The following is a 15,444-nucleotide window of genomic DNA, read 5'->3' on the forward strand; positions in this document are numbered from 1 at the left end:
CTTGGAGAAGTAGGCCACTGTGGACGTACCCTTCAAGGGTCTATTGTTTTGCTCTGATACCTCTCTCTCTCTCTCTCACTCTCTCTCATTCCCAGCCACTGGGAGTTAAGCAACTTTGCTTCACAACTTGTCATCAACCATGGTGCTCTTCCCTAGCCCAGACCCAGAAATGATGTCACCAAAGGACTGGATCCTCTGAAACCATAAGCCAAAACAAATCTTTCCCATTAAGTTGCTTTCTCTCAGGTATGTGGTTACAGCGAGGGAAATATGACTAACATACTCGGAAATATACCAAAGGGATTACTAGATGCATTTTTTTGTCCCAGACTTAACTTTTGATTTATTGGACTATTGTACTTCACTCTGAAGAATCACATAAATTTTGTTCAATAGAAATGCAAATTATTTCTGCCTAGGATTAACAGTCCTAAATGTTAGGTTATAATTCTGCTACACATAAAAGAGGGGCTAGAGAGATGGCTCAGCTGTTAAGGCATTTTCCTGCAATGCTTAACCACCCTGGATCAACTCCCCAGTACCCATGTAAAGCCAAATATGCAAGGTGGCACAGGCGTCTGCAGTTCATTTGCAGTGGCTAGAGGTCCTGGTACACCCATTCTCCCCCCCCCTCCCTCCCTGCCTCCCTTCCTCCCCCCTTCCTTGCAAATGATTGTTTTAAGTTTAAAAACATAAAACAATCTTTGTGTAACTTATAACCCAGAAAGCTTTACATACCTAGTTTTTCCAACATTTTTTTGGACCATTTGGATTTATTGTTTCCTCATTAATTAATGAATTCAGTAAAATCTCTGAATCATATCCATTTGCTATCTGTATAAGATTTTACCTTCTTGAAAATTATACTTTACTAGGCAACTCAGTTCTGCCTTAAGGATTTGTTTTCCTTATTTGTTGAAAGATGCCTTAGAAGAAGAGGGTCTCTAAGAGCTTCCTTGAAGGTACATGAGCCACTAAACCACCTGGATGGACCCCCTCTTTCCCAACATCTTAAGCTTTCCAGAGAAAAGGCCACTCTATGTCTCTGCAGTGACTACATGACTACTCCTTGGTATCCCAGCAACTCCAGCCTCTAAATCCTATTAAACTTCTTTAGGCCTTGAGCAACTCCAGATGTTTGAACGTTCCTGGGAATCAGGATGTGTAGCTCTGCTTTGTTTCATTTACTCCCCTTCTCTGGCTCTTCCTCCCCCAACCATTCCCTGCTTCCCATCAGGAACTCCCAAATTCCTAGTTCTGCAGCTACAAGCTTTTAGCTTCATGGGGAGTGTTTACATATTCAACATCCTTAAGTGGGAGTCTGTTCCTGGGAGCCCCCGCTGAGAATCCAGGGGCAAACAGCCACTTCTTTAATGCTGCTGAAAAAAAGAGGGTCGGGACATCTCTTTAAAATCGCTTCTGACTCTGACATCAGATGACTCGGTCCTTTCAAATCCCCACAGGCTTCTCTCCTGCCCTTTGGCCTGCAGATGTTTGGTGTTTGAGACAGGGGGAAAGAAAGAGAGGGAGAGACAGAGAGAGAAAAAAATAATGGGCATGTCAGGGCCTCTAGCTGCTGCAAAGGAACCGCAGACATCTGCACCACCTTTTGCATTTGGCTTACTTGGATACTGGGGAATCAAACCTGGGTCCTTATGCTTTGCAGGCAAGCACTTTAACAGCTGGGCCATTTCTCCATCCCAGCAAGTTTTACCACGGATTTAAAATTCTCCACATTTGGATTGGACTCATGGCTTAGCAGTTAAGGCACTTGCCTGAAAAGCCTAAGAACCCATGTTCACCTCCCCAGGTCTCACATATGCCAGGCACACAAGATGACTCAAGCACAAAGGTCTCAGATGCACACAAATTGGCAAACATCTGGAGTTTGATTGCAGCAGATGGAGGCAATGGTGTGACAATTCTTTCTCTCTCTCTCATAAAAAAAATATTTTTAAGTTCTCCACAGTCAATGGAGGACATTGTTGTCTATGTAGAACCAAAGCACTGCCTATCTTTGATAGTTAATGTCTTCTCATTGCTGTGACAAATATCTGACAAAAAGCAACTTGAGGAAAGAGGGTTTATTTTTTTGCTCACAGTTCAGACAGAGTTCATGGTGGGAGACGCCTTGTGCTGGGAGATGCTTGGTCTGTGGCACCAGTCTGAATGCAGAGAACGGGGAATGCTTGTATTCTGCTGGCTTTCTTTTCTTTGTCCCTTGATTCAGTCCAGGGCCTCAAACTATGGGATATGGACAACACATTTATGGAGGGTCTTCAATCCTTGGTTAACATCCCCCCAAAAACACCCTTACATACCTCATTAAAACACCCTAGTTGACATCATTCACTACCAGAATAGTGATCTGCAGCTATTCAACAGTGTAGCTGTTGCATACAAACTATCCTTGTACCCCCAAATTCCACAAGTGTCACCATATCTAAATATAACTGAAGATGAGTGAAAGAGATGAAGTAAAAGGAAGACAAGGGAATGGGACAAGAGAAAGGGAGGAGGGATATATTAGAGTAAGAAGACTATATCCAGAGAATATAACAGGAAAATATCTTGAAACATCTACTGAACTGTAGTTTTTTTAAGTGGCATTTTTTCATAATTTTTAGGGAAATCATCTGTGTGTATAACTTAAGAAAAACAAAATTGTTCAGTAACACTTATTACAAATATCAGCCTGTTCTTGTCAGTCTCATCTTCTGTTTTACTCACCAGAACAATTTTCCTCTTATGTAGTGTTTCCTTCTATACCTTTCTTGATTTTTAAACTTCCGTTATTAACCACTGATTGCTTATCATTCTTCTCTTACATCCTCAACTCTAAGGTAAGTTTCTCTTTCATCTTAATGCTTTGAAGCTATATTTTTGGTAAATCCATGCCTGGATATTATTCATACCTAAGCCACACAAGGTACTCTAATTGCATCTATTTTCTGGTACAATTTTTAAAGCCCTTATGTTAATAACTAGTTTAGTTTAAAAAATATTTTATTTATTTATTCATTTGAGAGAGCCCGAGAATAGGCATGTCAGGGTCTCTAACCACTGCAAATGAACTCCAAACACATGTGCCATCTTGTGCATATGGCTTTATGTGGGTACTGGAGTATTGAACCTGGGTCCTTTGGCTTTGCCATCAAGCATCTTAACCACTAAGCCATCTCTCCATCCCAGTTGCTTTCATTTTCATTCTCCCTTCATTTGTTCTATTTTCTCCATGTTTGTCTAATTCATTTCCTAATCTATCAGAAGTAAGTTTCTCTTCATGAACAGAAATGCATCTTGTAACTTTGGGGTTATCTTTGGTTTGCCCCTGGGGGCGTTCCCTTCCATAGCCTTCTCGTGGCCTGCTCCTATCTAGATAGGTTTCTTTCTGGGCTGGCTGCATAGCTTCTATTCTGGGAACTCACATCTCCTGCATTCTGAGGACCTGCTTGGTGTCTTCCTGCCCCTGTGCTCCATGTGTTCGAGGTACTTCGTTTACTCCGCCATCTTTTTGATCAGATTCCCCAAAATGAATATAAGAGGAGAGGAGGCAATGTTTTACTTTACTCTTTGAGTGTCTAAAACTGAAATTTATTCTGTGTTTACATGTGGTTAAGTTTTGTCTGAGTGTAGAGTTTTCTACTGGAAATAATTTTTCCCTGAGGGCTTTGAGGACTAAGCCTTTGTTCCATTGTCTCTTAGTTTCCAATGTTCCAATTAGGTTTTTATGTCTCACACTTGAGTAGAAGACTGCTTGATGTTTGAGGAAATCCACTAATTGAAAGTCAAGAACAAAAAGCAAATACGGGAAAAGTGATCCAAGTAAGAAAGTCGAGGCAAACATTGCGTCTCTTTACAAGTGCTGTCGCAGAACCTTTACATAGTCAATGCTCAGGCAGCCTTGCTGACCCCTTCTGGATTATGTTAGCATTGCTGTGATCAAATACTTGCCAGAAACAACTTAAGGGAAAAGTGACTTATTTTGGCTCAGTTTCAGAGAGATCAAAGCCCAATGTGTTAAGAAAGGGAGGGCAGAGAGCCCTGTCCACAGAGAGTTCCCAGCAGTGGGAGCCTGCAGCAGACATTCCCACGTGTCGGCAGATCAGGAAGCAGAGGGAGCAGGCCACAGCCAGGGATGAGAATAACCTCCAAAGGCCTGTCAGTCAAACCCACCTCCTAAAGGCACCATAGCCACCACAGCAGGGCTGTGGCCTGGAGATAGAGCCATCGAAGCCTGAGCTCAACACCTTCCCATCATGAAATTATGTCCTCCAGGTCTAGTAAAGGTTCTTCAAGTAAGCCCTTTTATAATCTCCTTCCCTTCGTTTCGTTTTTCTCTCAGTGTCTGGCTATTCTGAACTAATCCTATAGGTATTCTATGTACGAGCAAGTAGGTGAGCCTCCAGTGAGGGTAGTCTTCAATTGATACAGTCAAAACAAACAAAACGATTGCAGAGATGGTTCGGAGGGGTAAGAACATTTACAGTGCCAGGGCATAAGGCCCATCCCTGCTCTGGAAGATTAACATAGTTCAGATGCACACTGTGTGTCTGTTGACCTGGCAAATGAATTGTTTCTCATCTCTATTACTTTAGTTTGAATATGTTCTCCCAAATTCATGAATTGGAAAGTTAATCCTCAATGAAGTCATGATAAAAGGTGGGATCTTTAAGAGACAATGAGGGCTATGCCCTTGTGAATGAATTATCATGGGAGTGGTTTACCACAAGAATGAGTTCCTGGTCTCACTCTAGTCCAGGCTGACCTGGAATTCACTGTGCAGTCTCAGGGTAGCCTTGAACTCACAGCAATCCTCCTACCTCTGCTTTACAAGTGCTGGGATTAAAGGCATATTTTGATTTTCTTATTAAATGAAGAGTTCAAGACCTCTTCCTCTCCATCACACCTGAATGCATGTTCCTTTGCTCTTCCCCCTTGTGCCATGGAATGAAAGAGCATGAAGGTCTTTGTTGGATGCTAGCCACTAACTATTGGACCAGATAGTCTCTAGAGCCAAAGCAATTCTTTATAAATTAGCTACTTTCAGATGTTCTGTTAAAGTTAATACAAAATGGACTATGACACCTACAAAGGAGGATTGGAAGTAGTTCTTACTCATCAGGAAGGACAGTAGTGCACAAGCATATGGCTATGTGAGCTTTTTTGCACTCAGTAATGATATAACCTGTAAGGCCTGGACTATGTGAACATTCTGAAGAAGCGCAAAGTGCTCCACTCTACCAGTGATGTCATGTTTATCAAACAAGATGAGTAAGACATGGCAACTGTATCAAACACCTTGGTAAGGTGCATCCACTCCAAGTGGGTGATAATCCAGTTAATTCCTTTAAGGAGTCCCTGCTTCTTCAATAATGGTTTTAGAAAAACAGTAATTTAGATCATATGAGGAAGAACACTTTCCAAATAAAATTCAAATAATTGCATATTAGTCCTCTCATTACCAAAAGGAAGCACAAACCTGATGGTCCATAGTAACTGCCTTAACATTCATAATTTATCATGAAAATTTCCAGCTTGGAATAGGACTCAGAATAGGAAAAGAGTCACAATTGGTCAATAGTACAATGAACAATGCAATAATACAAGCACCTTTGACACAGGGACCATGTGATTTGGCAGATCCTATGGCATTATCATTTTCTGTGATGAGAAATGGTGAAAGGTTGTTTATGTCAATTTCCCATGAAAAAAAATACAACTTATGACATTGGTGTTCTGAAGTAAAGCCATACCATCTGCATCAGAATGGACAGAAGCAGGGGGCGGGGGAGGAAGCTATGAAGATGGTGGGTCCAGACATGGGTTATCATGTTCCAAGTTGTAAAATGCCAACTAAGTTTCAAGGCTAAGCAGTACCAGCAGCTATCCAGAAAAACAGACAAGTATAAATAAGCTATAGGAGTGCAAATCAGGACAGGGGAATGCAGTGGATTAGATGAACTTGGGGCATAGGCTCATGTTCACCATGGTTGCACTGCTGTCTCTCCCTCAGCTTGCATCTGACCATATTCACATAGTAGTATGTGTGGGCAGGGGGTGGGAAACCCATCACTTATTTCAGTTAATAGATAAGGAAAAGGTCACTCTTGGTTCTCCAATTGCATAGTTAGTTACTTGTCTCGTTGCTGCAACAAGATACTTGACAAAATCAGCTTAAAGAAGGGACATTTTAGTTTGGCTTAGAGTTCTGGAAGACACAGTGCATCATAGCAGAGGAAGTATGGAAACAGGACAGGAGATGGCTGGTCACATGATGGTCACATTCAGGAAGAAGCAAGCAATGAATGCCTATGCTCAGCTCACATTCTCCTTTTCTGTAGAATCCAGGACACCTAACCTATGAAATGATGCCACCAATAGTCAGAGTGGGTCTTCCCACATCAATTAGCCCAATCTAGACACTTCCTCATAGAGAATCCCAGAGGTCCCTTTCTATTATGAGTCTGAATTCCATCAAGTCAAAAAGATTAGTCATTACAAACTCAACATGTGCTTATGATAGTTTGAATGTAAAGTGTCCCCCAGAGCCTCAAGTGTTTGTGATTGACTTTCATACTGTCTCTAGCTAGTGACAATTTGGGAGGTGGAGCCTGGCTGGAGGAGGTGTGTCACCTTAGGTAGTCTTGAGATTTATTATCCCAGCTCCAAGCCCATTACTTAGATTACTTCCACTCAGGTATGTGATGGCTTTCTGATCTGCCATGCTTTTCCTTGTCACGTTGAAGCTTCTCTTCAAAACTATAAGCCTGAAATAAACTCTTTCCTCTCATAATAAACATAATAGATGAAAATTAAGTGGGACCACAGTACAATTCTCAAACAGTAGTAACTTAATAGGCAAAAATTTGACTCTTGCAACTGGTCATCCCCTTCATTTTAAAAGTAAAATGACTTGTTGGGAATCAATATGAATTCATGTGTGGTAGGAAATGACTTAGCTAGTTAGAAATAGGTCTGGCAAAAAGAGTGTTAGTCAGCCTTTCAGTTACCATGACAAAACCTTGCAGAAGAGAGAAAGGGCTTATTTTGGCTCACAACTTTGGAGGCTTCAGTGCATCATGACTTGACTCTGTTGTATCTGGATCAGTGCATGATAAGGAAGAGCACGATGTCAAACGTTTATCAACAGACCTTTAATCCCAGCACTCAGGAGGCAGAGGTAGGAAGATCACCATGAGTTCAAGGCCACCCTGAGACTACACAGTGAATTCCAGGTCAGCCGGAGCTAGAGTGAGACCCTACCTCAAAAAAAAATGTTTATCAACAATTATTAATGCCAATAAATGACAACATGAATGAATTAATGAAGACCTTTTAGTGATTTAACATGTATTTATTATGGATCTAATATGTGCTTGTCATATTGCAGAGTATATTCAGAGAATCCATGAAACAAGTACTTATTGTATAAACTTGGCCTTGCTTAATCACAAACCGAGCTCCCTAACATATTCAAAGTATAGCAGTTGACTGATAACCATGGAACAAAAGCAAGACAAGGGGATGGGGAAATGGCTCAGCATGCTGTGCAATCATAAGGACCTGAGTTCAATTCTCAGCACCCTTATGAAAATCTGGGCATGCCACTCATGCCTGCAACCTCAGCACTAAGGAGGACAAGACAGCAGGATTGCAGATGCTCTCTGAAAAAATACAAAACACAAAAAACAGTAGCCTCCAGGTTCAGTGAAAGACATGATCTCAGGGAACCAAGGGAGGACACGAGACATCCTCTTCCGACCTTGGCAGGCATATACACAGGTCACATGTATCTCATACATGTACATGTTACATGAATACATACAGTGCACAACTTACACACAATTTAAGGAAATAAAGAAAAATAACAAGAGAAGATGACAAGCCTATTTTTGAAATCATGTGTAGTTTATAGGGCTTTTCTAAACGCTAGGGCAAACAGGACAGCAACACCGATAAAAAGAAGCCCTTTACCCACATCTCTTAACTCTGGAGCCGTACCATTGCCATTAGGAGGTTGAAGGGGGGAGGAGTGACTCCCTGGGGAAGAGCCAGGGGGTTTGGATGGCGTTGCTTTGTTTCCTATTGAGCTCTTTCCACAGCAGTAGCCCAGGGCACATCTTTCACAATTGGCTGCATCATGGGGCTTACCCACACGAACCCCCCGAATCACTGGCGTCTTCTTGGGCGTATGCCCAAAGTACCTCTCCAGGATATGCTGGGCCAGCCTTTCCAGGACCATCATCATACTCTCCTTGGAGAACTCAGGAACCTCAAAATTGGAGGAAGAACACTTCTGACACCGCTGAGCAAAAACCCGCATGAGCACCTGGCCCTGGGATTTCCAGGTATCCAAGTATATGTGGCATAAGATCTTCACCTGAACTGAAGCCCAACTTCGGTAACAACTGGAACAGCAAAACCTGCAGACAGATGGAAGAAAACTATATCCTTAGATTATTACTGACCTGAAATTCACCTCTAGGATCTCTTTCAATCTGAAAAACTTCCTTGGTTTGGGCAGTCACAGACAGTAACTGGGTTTTAAATAAAGATTTTTCTATTAGCCACTGGATCTGCCCCCTTGCTAGTTAAAACATCTCTGGAAGTCTCAGTGGAAAACAAGAAATATCTGCTATATATCTTCATCATGGTGGCAAAAAACTTTTATAAACTACCTATTTTAAAGCAGACACAATAATTGGTGCCCTCCAATGTTACTTTTATCTTTAAATCATTTTTCTGAAATAGCCTTTACTGAGCCCAATATCCAGCTAAGAAAATTGAGTCATAAAAAGTACACTTCATCTGTTCAAGCTACTACAAAGTAAGTGGGAGAGCCATGCTTTCCAATTCTAAGCCATTTGAAACCAACCGCTCTGATCTACATGTAATAGTACATCATTTCTAATGAGCTGACTGGCTCAGTTTACACCTAGACAAACAGACTGGAAGCTGGAGCTGTGATACTTGGTTTAAGATCCAAGTCCATAGTTTATATTAGGGTTCCCTAGGTAAATCATTTCTAAACATTTCAATTTCTAAACCCATAAAAATGTAAAATATTCAAAGGTTGTATGGTCAACATCAGATGAGACAATGTTGGGGACATAGTTTATAAATGACAAATGCTTTTCAAAAGCTAACTGATATTCCCAAAATATGTTTGTGGAATGCTCTCCCTTTTCAAAAAGACAATTATATAAATTTATCAAGCAGAAGTACAGCTTCCTATTTGAAGTGATTCTAAAATAAACACATTATGAGTCTCTTGAAGAGCTATGATTGAGTGGAAACATACAAGTCCCTTGATTACAAAGCAGAATAAAGTGACTGCTATAGGCTCTTGCAAGTGGCTTGAAAACTTCAGTGCTTCACTTAAAACAATGGATTCTGGGTAGTATTGTGGTGATGCTAGGATACTCAGTTTAACATGGATTCTGTAGTTCAAAATAAACACATAGCTTGTATAATATTTATAAACCAATATAACATATATTGTGATATTACATTGTGCAAGTAACCATTATGATATGTGTATACTTGTTCTGCTTAGGAGGAAGTAGGCCTTGGATGTCCCTTAACAGAAGCATAGGAAAAGAAGGAGGAAAGGACCAGTAAACAGGCTGACAGTGTCCCAAGGGTATGTATGGAGTGTGGAAACATACGGGTTGTCTGATCATTCACAAGGGGTGGAGCAGTGTGTGCCCCAGGTGGCGCAGGGGCCATTGGCAGGAAGATCAATGGGGAGGTAGAAACAGGGCTGAGGGTCCTGGGGGCCAGGTACAAAGAGAGGGCTTGCTCATCCAAACCAGCTGTTCTCAACCTCCTGAAATGGGTTATGAAATTGGTTCCTACAAACTAGAGTTAGTTAGAACTACAGATGGGGTGAGAGGACAGCCAATAAAGGAGGAACTTTTCTCAGACACCCACTAAACTAGGTTTTGGATTTCATTTCTGAGATAGCAATCTCTCCTTTGATCCACAGCCACTTATAAAGTGGCATTCAATAAAACTGCTTGATCTTAATCAATTCAGGAACCTCTGCCATAAATCAGTGGTGAGAGTGAAAGAAGCACTCTCTCAAAATTAGAAGTTTTTAAACTGTGCTGGGCATGGTGGTGCATGCCTTTAATCTCAGCACTCGAGGCAGAGGTAGGAGGATTGCCATGAGTTCAAGGCCACCCGGAGACTACATAGGGTCAGCCTGGGCTAGAGTAAGACCCTACCTCAAAAAACTAAACACACACACACACACACACACACACACAAATTTCAGCTCCCAATAGTGCGGTGGGATTGAGACACTGGGCACTTGATGAGCTTAGAATGATGCCCCAAGCCAGCTGTGGCTCGTAAAGAACTCCCCAAACTACCAAGCCAATGGCTTCTAAGTTCTTATTGATGAGTAGCAAAGAACTGAAAACAAACAAATAAACATGAAGAGGTATAAATTATGAAATATTTGGTTTAAAAGAAAGTAGAAATAAGAGAAGAAAAGCTCTCAAGCTAAGAGCGATTCCTCTTTCTGGATGAGAAGAGTCTGAGGGAAAAAAAACAAAGTAGGTCTAAATGGCCACTTAGCTCAAGTCTTTCAAGTGTTTTCATAAATTAGGTATTCAATTAAGATGGACCTCACTGCCAAGTTCAAATGTCCAAGTACAGACTCAGAAGGAGCCACCAAGGGTGGGGACAACTTGCTGTGGGTGGGGAGGATCAGGAAGCTGCTCTTCATGGACATCTTGGGGCAGACTGGAGTCTTGCCCAGGCAGGGCAGCATGCATATTCTTCTGGGCCTGTGTCTCAAGCTGACTGCCTGCAATAGAAATTTATCTTGTTCCTAACCATCATCAGCAGACACTGCTATGCCAGAAGTAAAGCCGGCCTGCAGAAGTCCTGGCCCTCAAGCTAGGACGCCCTAACTCCCAGTGCCCCAGCTAAAGCTATCCCTGCGTACTTCTTGGCCTTTCTATAAATTGTAGCATTGTTATGTGGAAGGCAGAGACAGAATGAGAATAGCTGTTTCCAGTTCTAGCCCAAGTGTAAATGAATTGATTTTCCCAGTTTACATCTTTCGTGTTATTTTCTTTTGATATGGGTGAGCTGCCAGAGCTTTTTTTGGCTGGGACAAAAAAAAAAAAAAAAAAAAAAAATCAGCAGTCATAAGATAACAAGAGGACAGATTTCTGGAACTTGGAGGTATTTCCAAGATTTCCTGAACGTCTATGGAAAGAAACCTAGCCAGAGAAGAAGCTTCCTGTACTTAAAACAGGAGAGAGGCTTGGAGTTTATCAGGCTCTACAAAAGACTATAGACCAGAGTGACGTCTGTTCTTTTAAACGAGCTGACAGGGGGATGGGTCAGTGCTAAGCTGGGGCTGTGCTCTCAGGAAAGCCTGCGGGTGTGCGGACCTACTCACTGAGCCACAGCGCTCTGCTGGAACTGCGTCCACCCCGATGCCACCTTATTCGGGAAAATGCTGTTATCCAACTTCAGGCTCCATTTGACGCCGGGTTTCTCCTGGCGCATCAGTGCTTGAAAGTTCTGCTCCCATACGCTGATATCTAGAAACGGCATCGCTCTTCTCGAAGGCAGAAGCTGAGATCCCGTGTGTGAAGTGAGCAACGGGTTGCTTTGTTCAACTCCAGGCCAGCAAAAAAAAAAAAAAAAAATTAGTTTCAGTTTCTGGGTTTGTTTAGTTTCGATTTCCAGGTTTTAACTTTCGATTTCTCCAGAGCGAGTGGAACAATTGCTTGTTGGGTAGAGAGAGGGCAGCAGAGGGTTTTCACTTTGTTGAAGGGACCTTGCTGAGAGATGACCTGATACAGAGCTCTGTTGTCAATTCTAGGGGCTCGGGTAAGACACCTTTCATTTTGTTTTTCTGTATTTTTCACATTTTTATTTATTTATTTATTTGAGAGAACGAAGGACAGAGAGAACTAGACAGAGGTTTTCCAAGCAAGTGCCTTTAGCCTCTGGTCCAGCTCTCCAGCCCTTCTGTAATTTTTACAGTAAGCAAAGGACTATATTTGGCATTGGAATAGAGGAGTCCATGGTGACTAAGAAACAGTGCTCAGGCCCCACAGATGCTAGCTGCCTCATGGAGACCCTAGGGCAGGTACAAGGTGACTCATCTGTCTCTCATCTGGGGCCCCTAATCAATCCTCACTACAGGTCCCTGTGGTGGTTTGATTCAGGTGTCCCCCATAAACTTAGGTATTCTGAATGCTAGGTTCCCAGCTGATGGAGATTTGGGAATTAATGCCTCCTGGAGGGAGTGTATTGTTGGGGGCAGGCTTAAGGGCTTTATAGCCAGTTTCCCCATGCCAGTATTTGGCACACCCTCCTGTTGCTGTGTTCCATCTTATGTTGGCCAGGGGGTGATGTCCACCCTCTGCTCATGCCATCGTTTTCCCCTGCCATCGTGAAGCTTCCCCTCAAGCCTGTGAGCCAAAATAAACCTCTTTTTCCCAGAAGCTACTCTTGGTTGGGTGATTTCTACCAGCAATGCGAACCGGACTGCAACAGTCCCCAAGAAGAGATTTTTTTGATTTTTCCTGGTATTTTGCACATGAGCCGCACAGAGAGCTGGCCTACCTTTGCCTAAAGTTGTAGGTAAATAGAGGTGAAACTTGAAACCAATTCTGTTGGCTAGAGAGAGATTTCGTAGGCACTGGGGGCCAACCTGAAAAAGCATAGGGGATTACCTGTGTGGGAGCTATGCCAGTGCCAGTATTGGAGCCAGCCACAGAGATTTGTCCTGGCAAGGACTCTGCTGTGGCACGAGTAAGTCCTGGCATGAGAGGAAGGCTACTTCTCACTTACCCCTTTGAAGATGGTGAAACAGGAAGGGAAGCAGGCCTTGAGCCCCAGGACCCTGTTTCTCTTTGTTTTGTTTTATATATGTGCAAATACTGCTGTCCCTTGTAAGCCTGAGGAGACCCTTGCATCCAAGGAGACAGCCACCTCTGAGGATTGCGTAAATAAAGAGGTCCAGACTTGTAGAGTTCTTTCCCTGGCACTTAGAAACAATACATTGAGGCTTCTGAAGACTTGGCGTTGCATAAAAACCTGCACTCCCCTATGTAAACTTCCAAGTCAGACAGTATACAAGCAAGGGTTGGATTCATCGTTCAGCATAGAAGAGAGTGAATTACTGTTTTTAATATCAGGAATTGACATAGATCTTTTAAAGACATATCTAACCCAGACAGTTTGAAATTCCAGAAAGTAAGCTTTGTTCCTCTGGCCTTTAAGCATCAAATGAGGGAGATAGGTCTGATAGAGATTGATTGGGACCAAGAAAACCTCTTTTTGCAGGTAGTCAGTCAGGAGCACGACCCAAGAAGAAGATGCTAGCCTGCCCTACAAGACTGAAGTACAAATTATAGAAGATACAGTCCCAGAACCCCTTCATGCCCCACTTCTGCCTAAATAAGCTAGAGTGGGTCACCCACATCTCCTAAGTGATTTTAAGGTCTTAACTCTACAGGGAATGTTGTGGACACACAGACATTAGGCTTAGAGGCCATTGAAGGGAGGACTGAACATTTCTCGCTGGTAACAAGAGAAAGGGAAGACAGCAGGCATGGTGAATAAAAAAGGAGAAAGAAAAAAAGAAAGAAGGGAGGCAGGGAGGGAAGGAAGGAAGAAAGAAAACAGAAGAAGGAATGAAAGAAGAAGGAAGGAAGGAAAGAAGGAAGGAAGGAGGGAAGAAAAGGAAAAGAGAAAGAGATGAAAGTGAAGTGATACTTCCTCCAGACCTGTGGATCAAATTCCTCTAGTCCTGGGAGGTTGTCAATTACTCACTTGGTCAAGAGACTACCCCTCCCTGACAGACTTGCTAAGAGGTGGGAGGACTGTCATTCCCTTAAAGAGACAATGTACTGACACCTGCAGAAGCTCTCCCTCACTCAAGTTGCCTGAAGGTCTTCACTGCTTGAGCCTGCCCACTTTTCTGAGTTCCAACAAAGAGCACAACTTTTCATTTTTTTTTTTAAAAAATGTTCATTTTTATTTATTTAGTTGAGAGTGACAGAAAAAGAAAGAGGCAGAGAGAGAGAGAGAGAGAGAGAGAGAGAGAGAGAGAGAGAGAATGGCGCACCAGGGCCTCCAGCCACTGCAAATGAACTCCAGATGCGTGCGTCCCCTTGTGCATCTAGCTAACATTGGTCCTGGGGTATCGAACCTTGAACCCAGGCAGGTGCTTAACTGCTAAGCCATCTCTCCAGCCCCAACTTTTCCTTTTTGTTTACCCCTTTCTAAGTTCTTTGGAAGGTGGCAGAAATCGTAAGCATGACTGTTTTGAAATTCGGGGTCTTTTATTTCCAGCTCCAAGCCCCCGACCCAGTAAACTCCTCTATCTTATGGGAAACACTCCCCCTCCCATGAGTCATTTTCTATATTTTCCTTAATAAAGTTTACTTTGTCCCTCCATCTTCTTTCCCCATTCTTTTTCATTTATTTATTTATTTATTGGCAAGCAGAGTGAAATACGAGATAGACAGAGAAAGATAGCGAATGGATGTGCCAGGGCCTCTAGCCACTACAAACTCCGGATGTATGTACGCTTTGTGCATTTGGCTTAATGTGGGTACTGGGACTTGAACCAAGGTTGTTAGGCTCTGCAAGCAAGTGCCTAAACCACTGACCAATCTCTCCAGCCCTCTTCTTTTATTAAAAAAAAAATCTTCATTTATTTATTTGAAAGAGAGAGAGTATACAGGACCTCTTGCTACTGTACATGTATGAGCCACTTTGTGCATCTAGCTTTATGTGGGTAGTGGGGAATCGAACCCAGGCTGCAGCCTTCGTAAACAAGCAAGTGCCTTTAACTGCTGAGACATCTTTCCCACCTGTGTGCTTAATTTATGACATTTTTGAATGTAATTTGTTTTTGTTGACTCCTATCCCCCTCCTTAATATTTCTTCAGTTTGCAACATAAACGAGAACTAGAGCCTCAGCCACCGGAGCCCACTGTATCTGGACAGAGAGGCTCCATTGCTCTCAGAAACCTGCAGCAAGACAACCAGGATACTTTGTTCCTAGAAACCCCACTACTCCTTTTTTTTTTTTTTAATATTTTTATTTATTTATTTGAGAGTGACAGACAGAGAGAGAGAGAGACAGAGAATGGGCGTGCCAGGGCCTCCAGCCACTGCAAACGAACTCCAGACACATGTGCCCCCTTGTGCATCTGGCTAACGTGGGTCCTGGGGAATTGAGCCTCGAACCGGGGTCCTTAGGCTTCTCAGGCAAGCGTTTAACCACTAAGCCATCTCTCCAGCCCCCCACTACTCCTTTTGTGATGGATAAATTCTGTAGGATGAGGAATCTAGAGACATTCCTCTGGGTGGGCCTATGAAGTTACTTCCAGGAAAGATTAACTGAAGGAGGAAGTCCTTCCTCCAAAGTGAATCCTTTCTCCAGAGAGGGCAGCT

The 15,444-nt window shown here is 42.7% G+C and overlaps 1 protein-coding gene across 1 annotated transcript; it reads right to left on the reverse strand.

The window, feature by feature from the left end:
• Nucleotides 1-7,367: 7,367 nt before the first annotated feature.
• On the reverse strand, nt 7,368-11,661 carry Rtp4 (receptor transporter protein 4). Its single transcript, XM_004654523.2, has 2 exons — nt 11,423-11,661; nt 7,368-8,426 (listed from the first exon to the last, which is right to left on the reverse strand). The coding sequence occupies exons 1-2, from the start codon at nt 11,578-11,580 to the stop codon at nt 7,913-7,915; spliced, it is 672 nt and encodes a 223-aa protein (XP_004654580.2). The 5' UTR covers nt 11,581-11,661; the 3' UTR covers nt 7,368-7,912.
• Nucleotides 11,662-15,444: the final 3,783 nt, after the last annotated feature.

The sequence above is a fragment of the Jaculus jaculus genome, chromosome 5 (assembly GCF_020740685.1).
Source record: "Jaculus jaculus isolate mJacJac1 chromosome 5, mJacJac1.mat.Y.cur, whole genome shotgun sequence".
Classification (NCBI taxonomy): Eukaryota; Metazoa; Chordata; class Mammalia; order Rodentia; family Dipodidae; genus Jaculus; species Jaculus jaculus.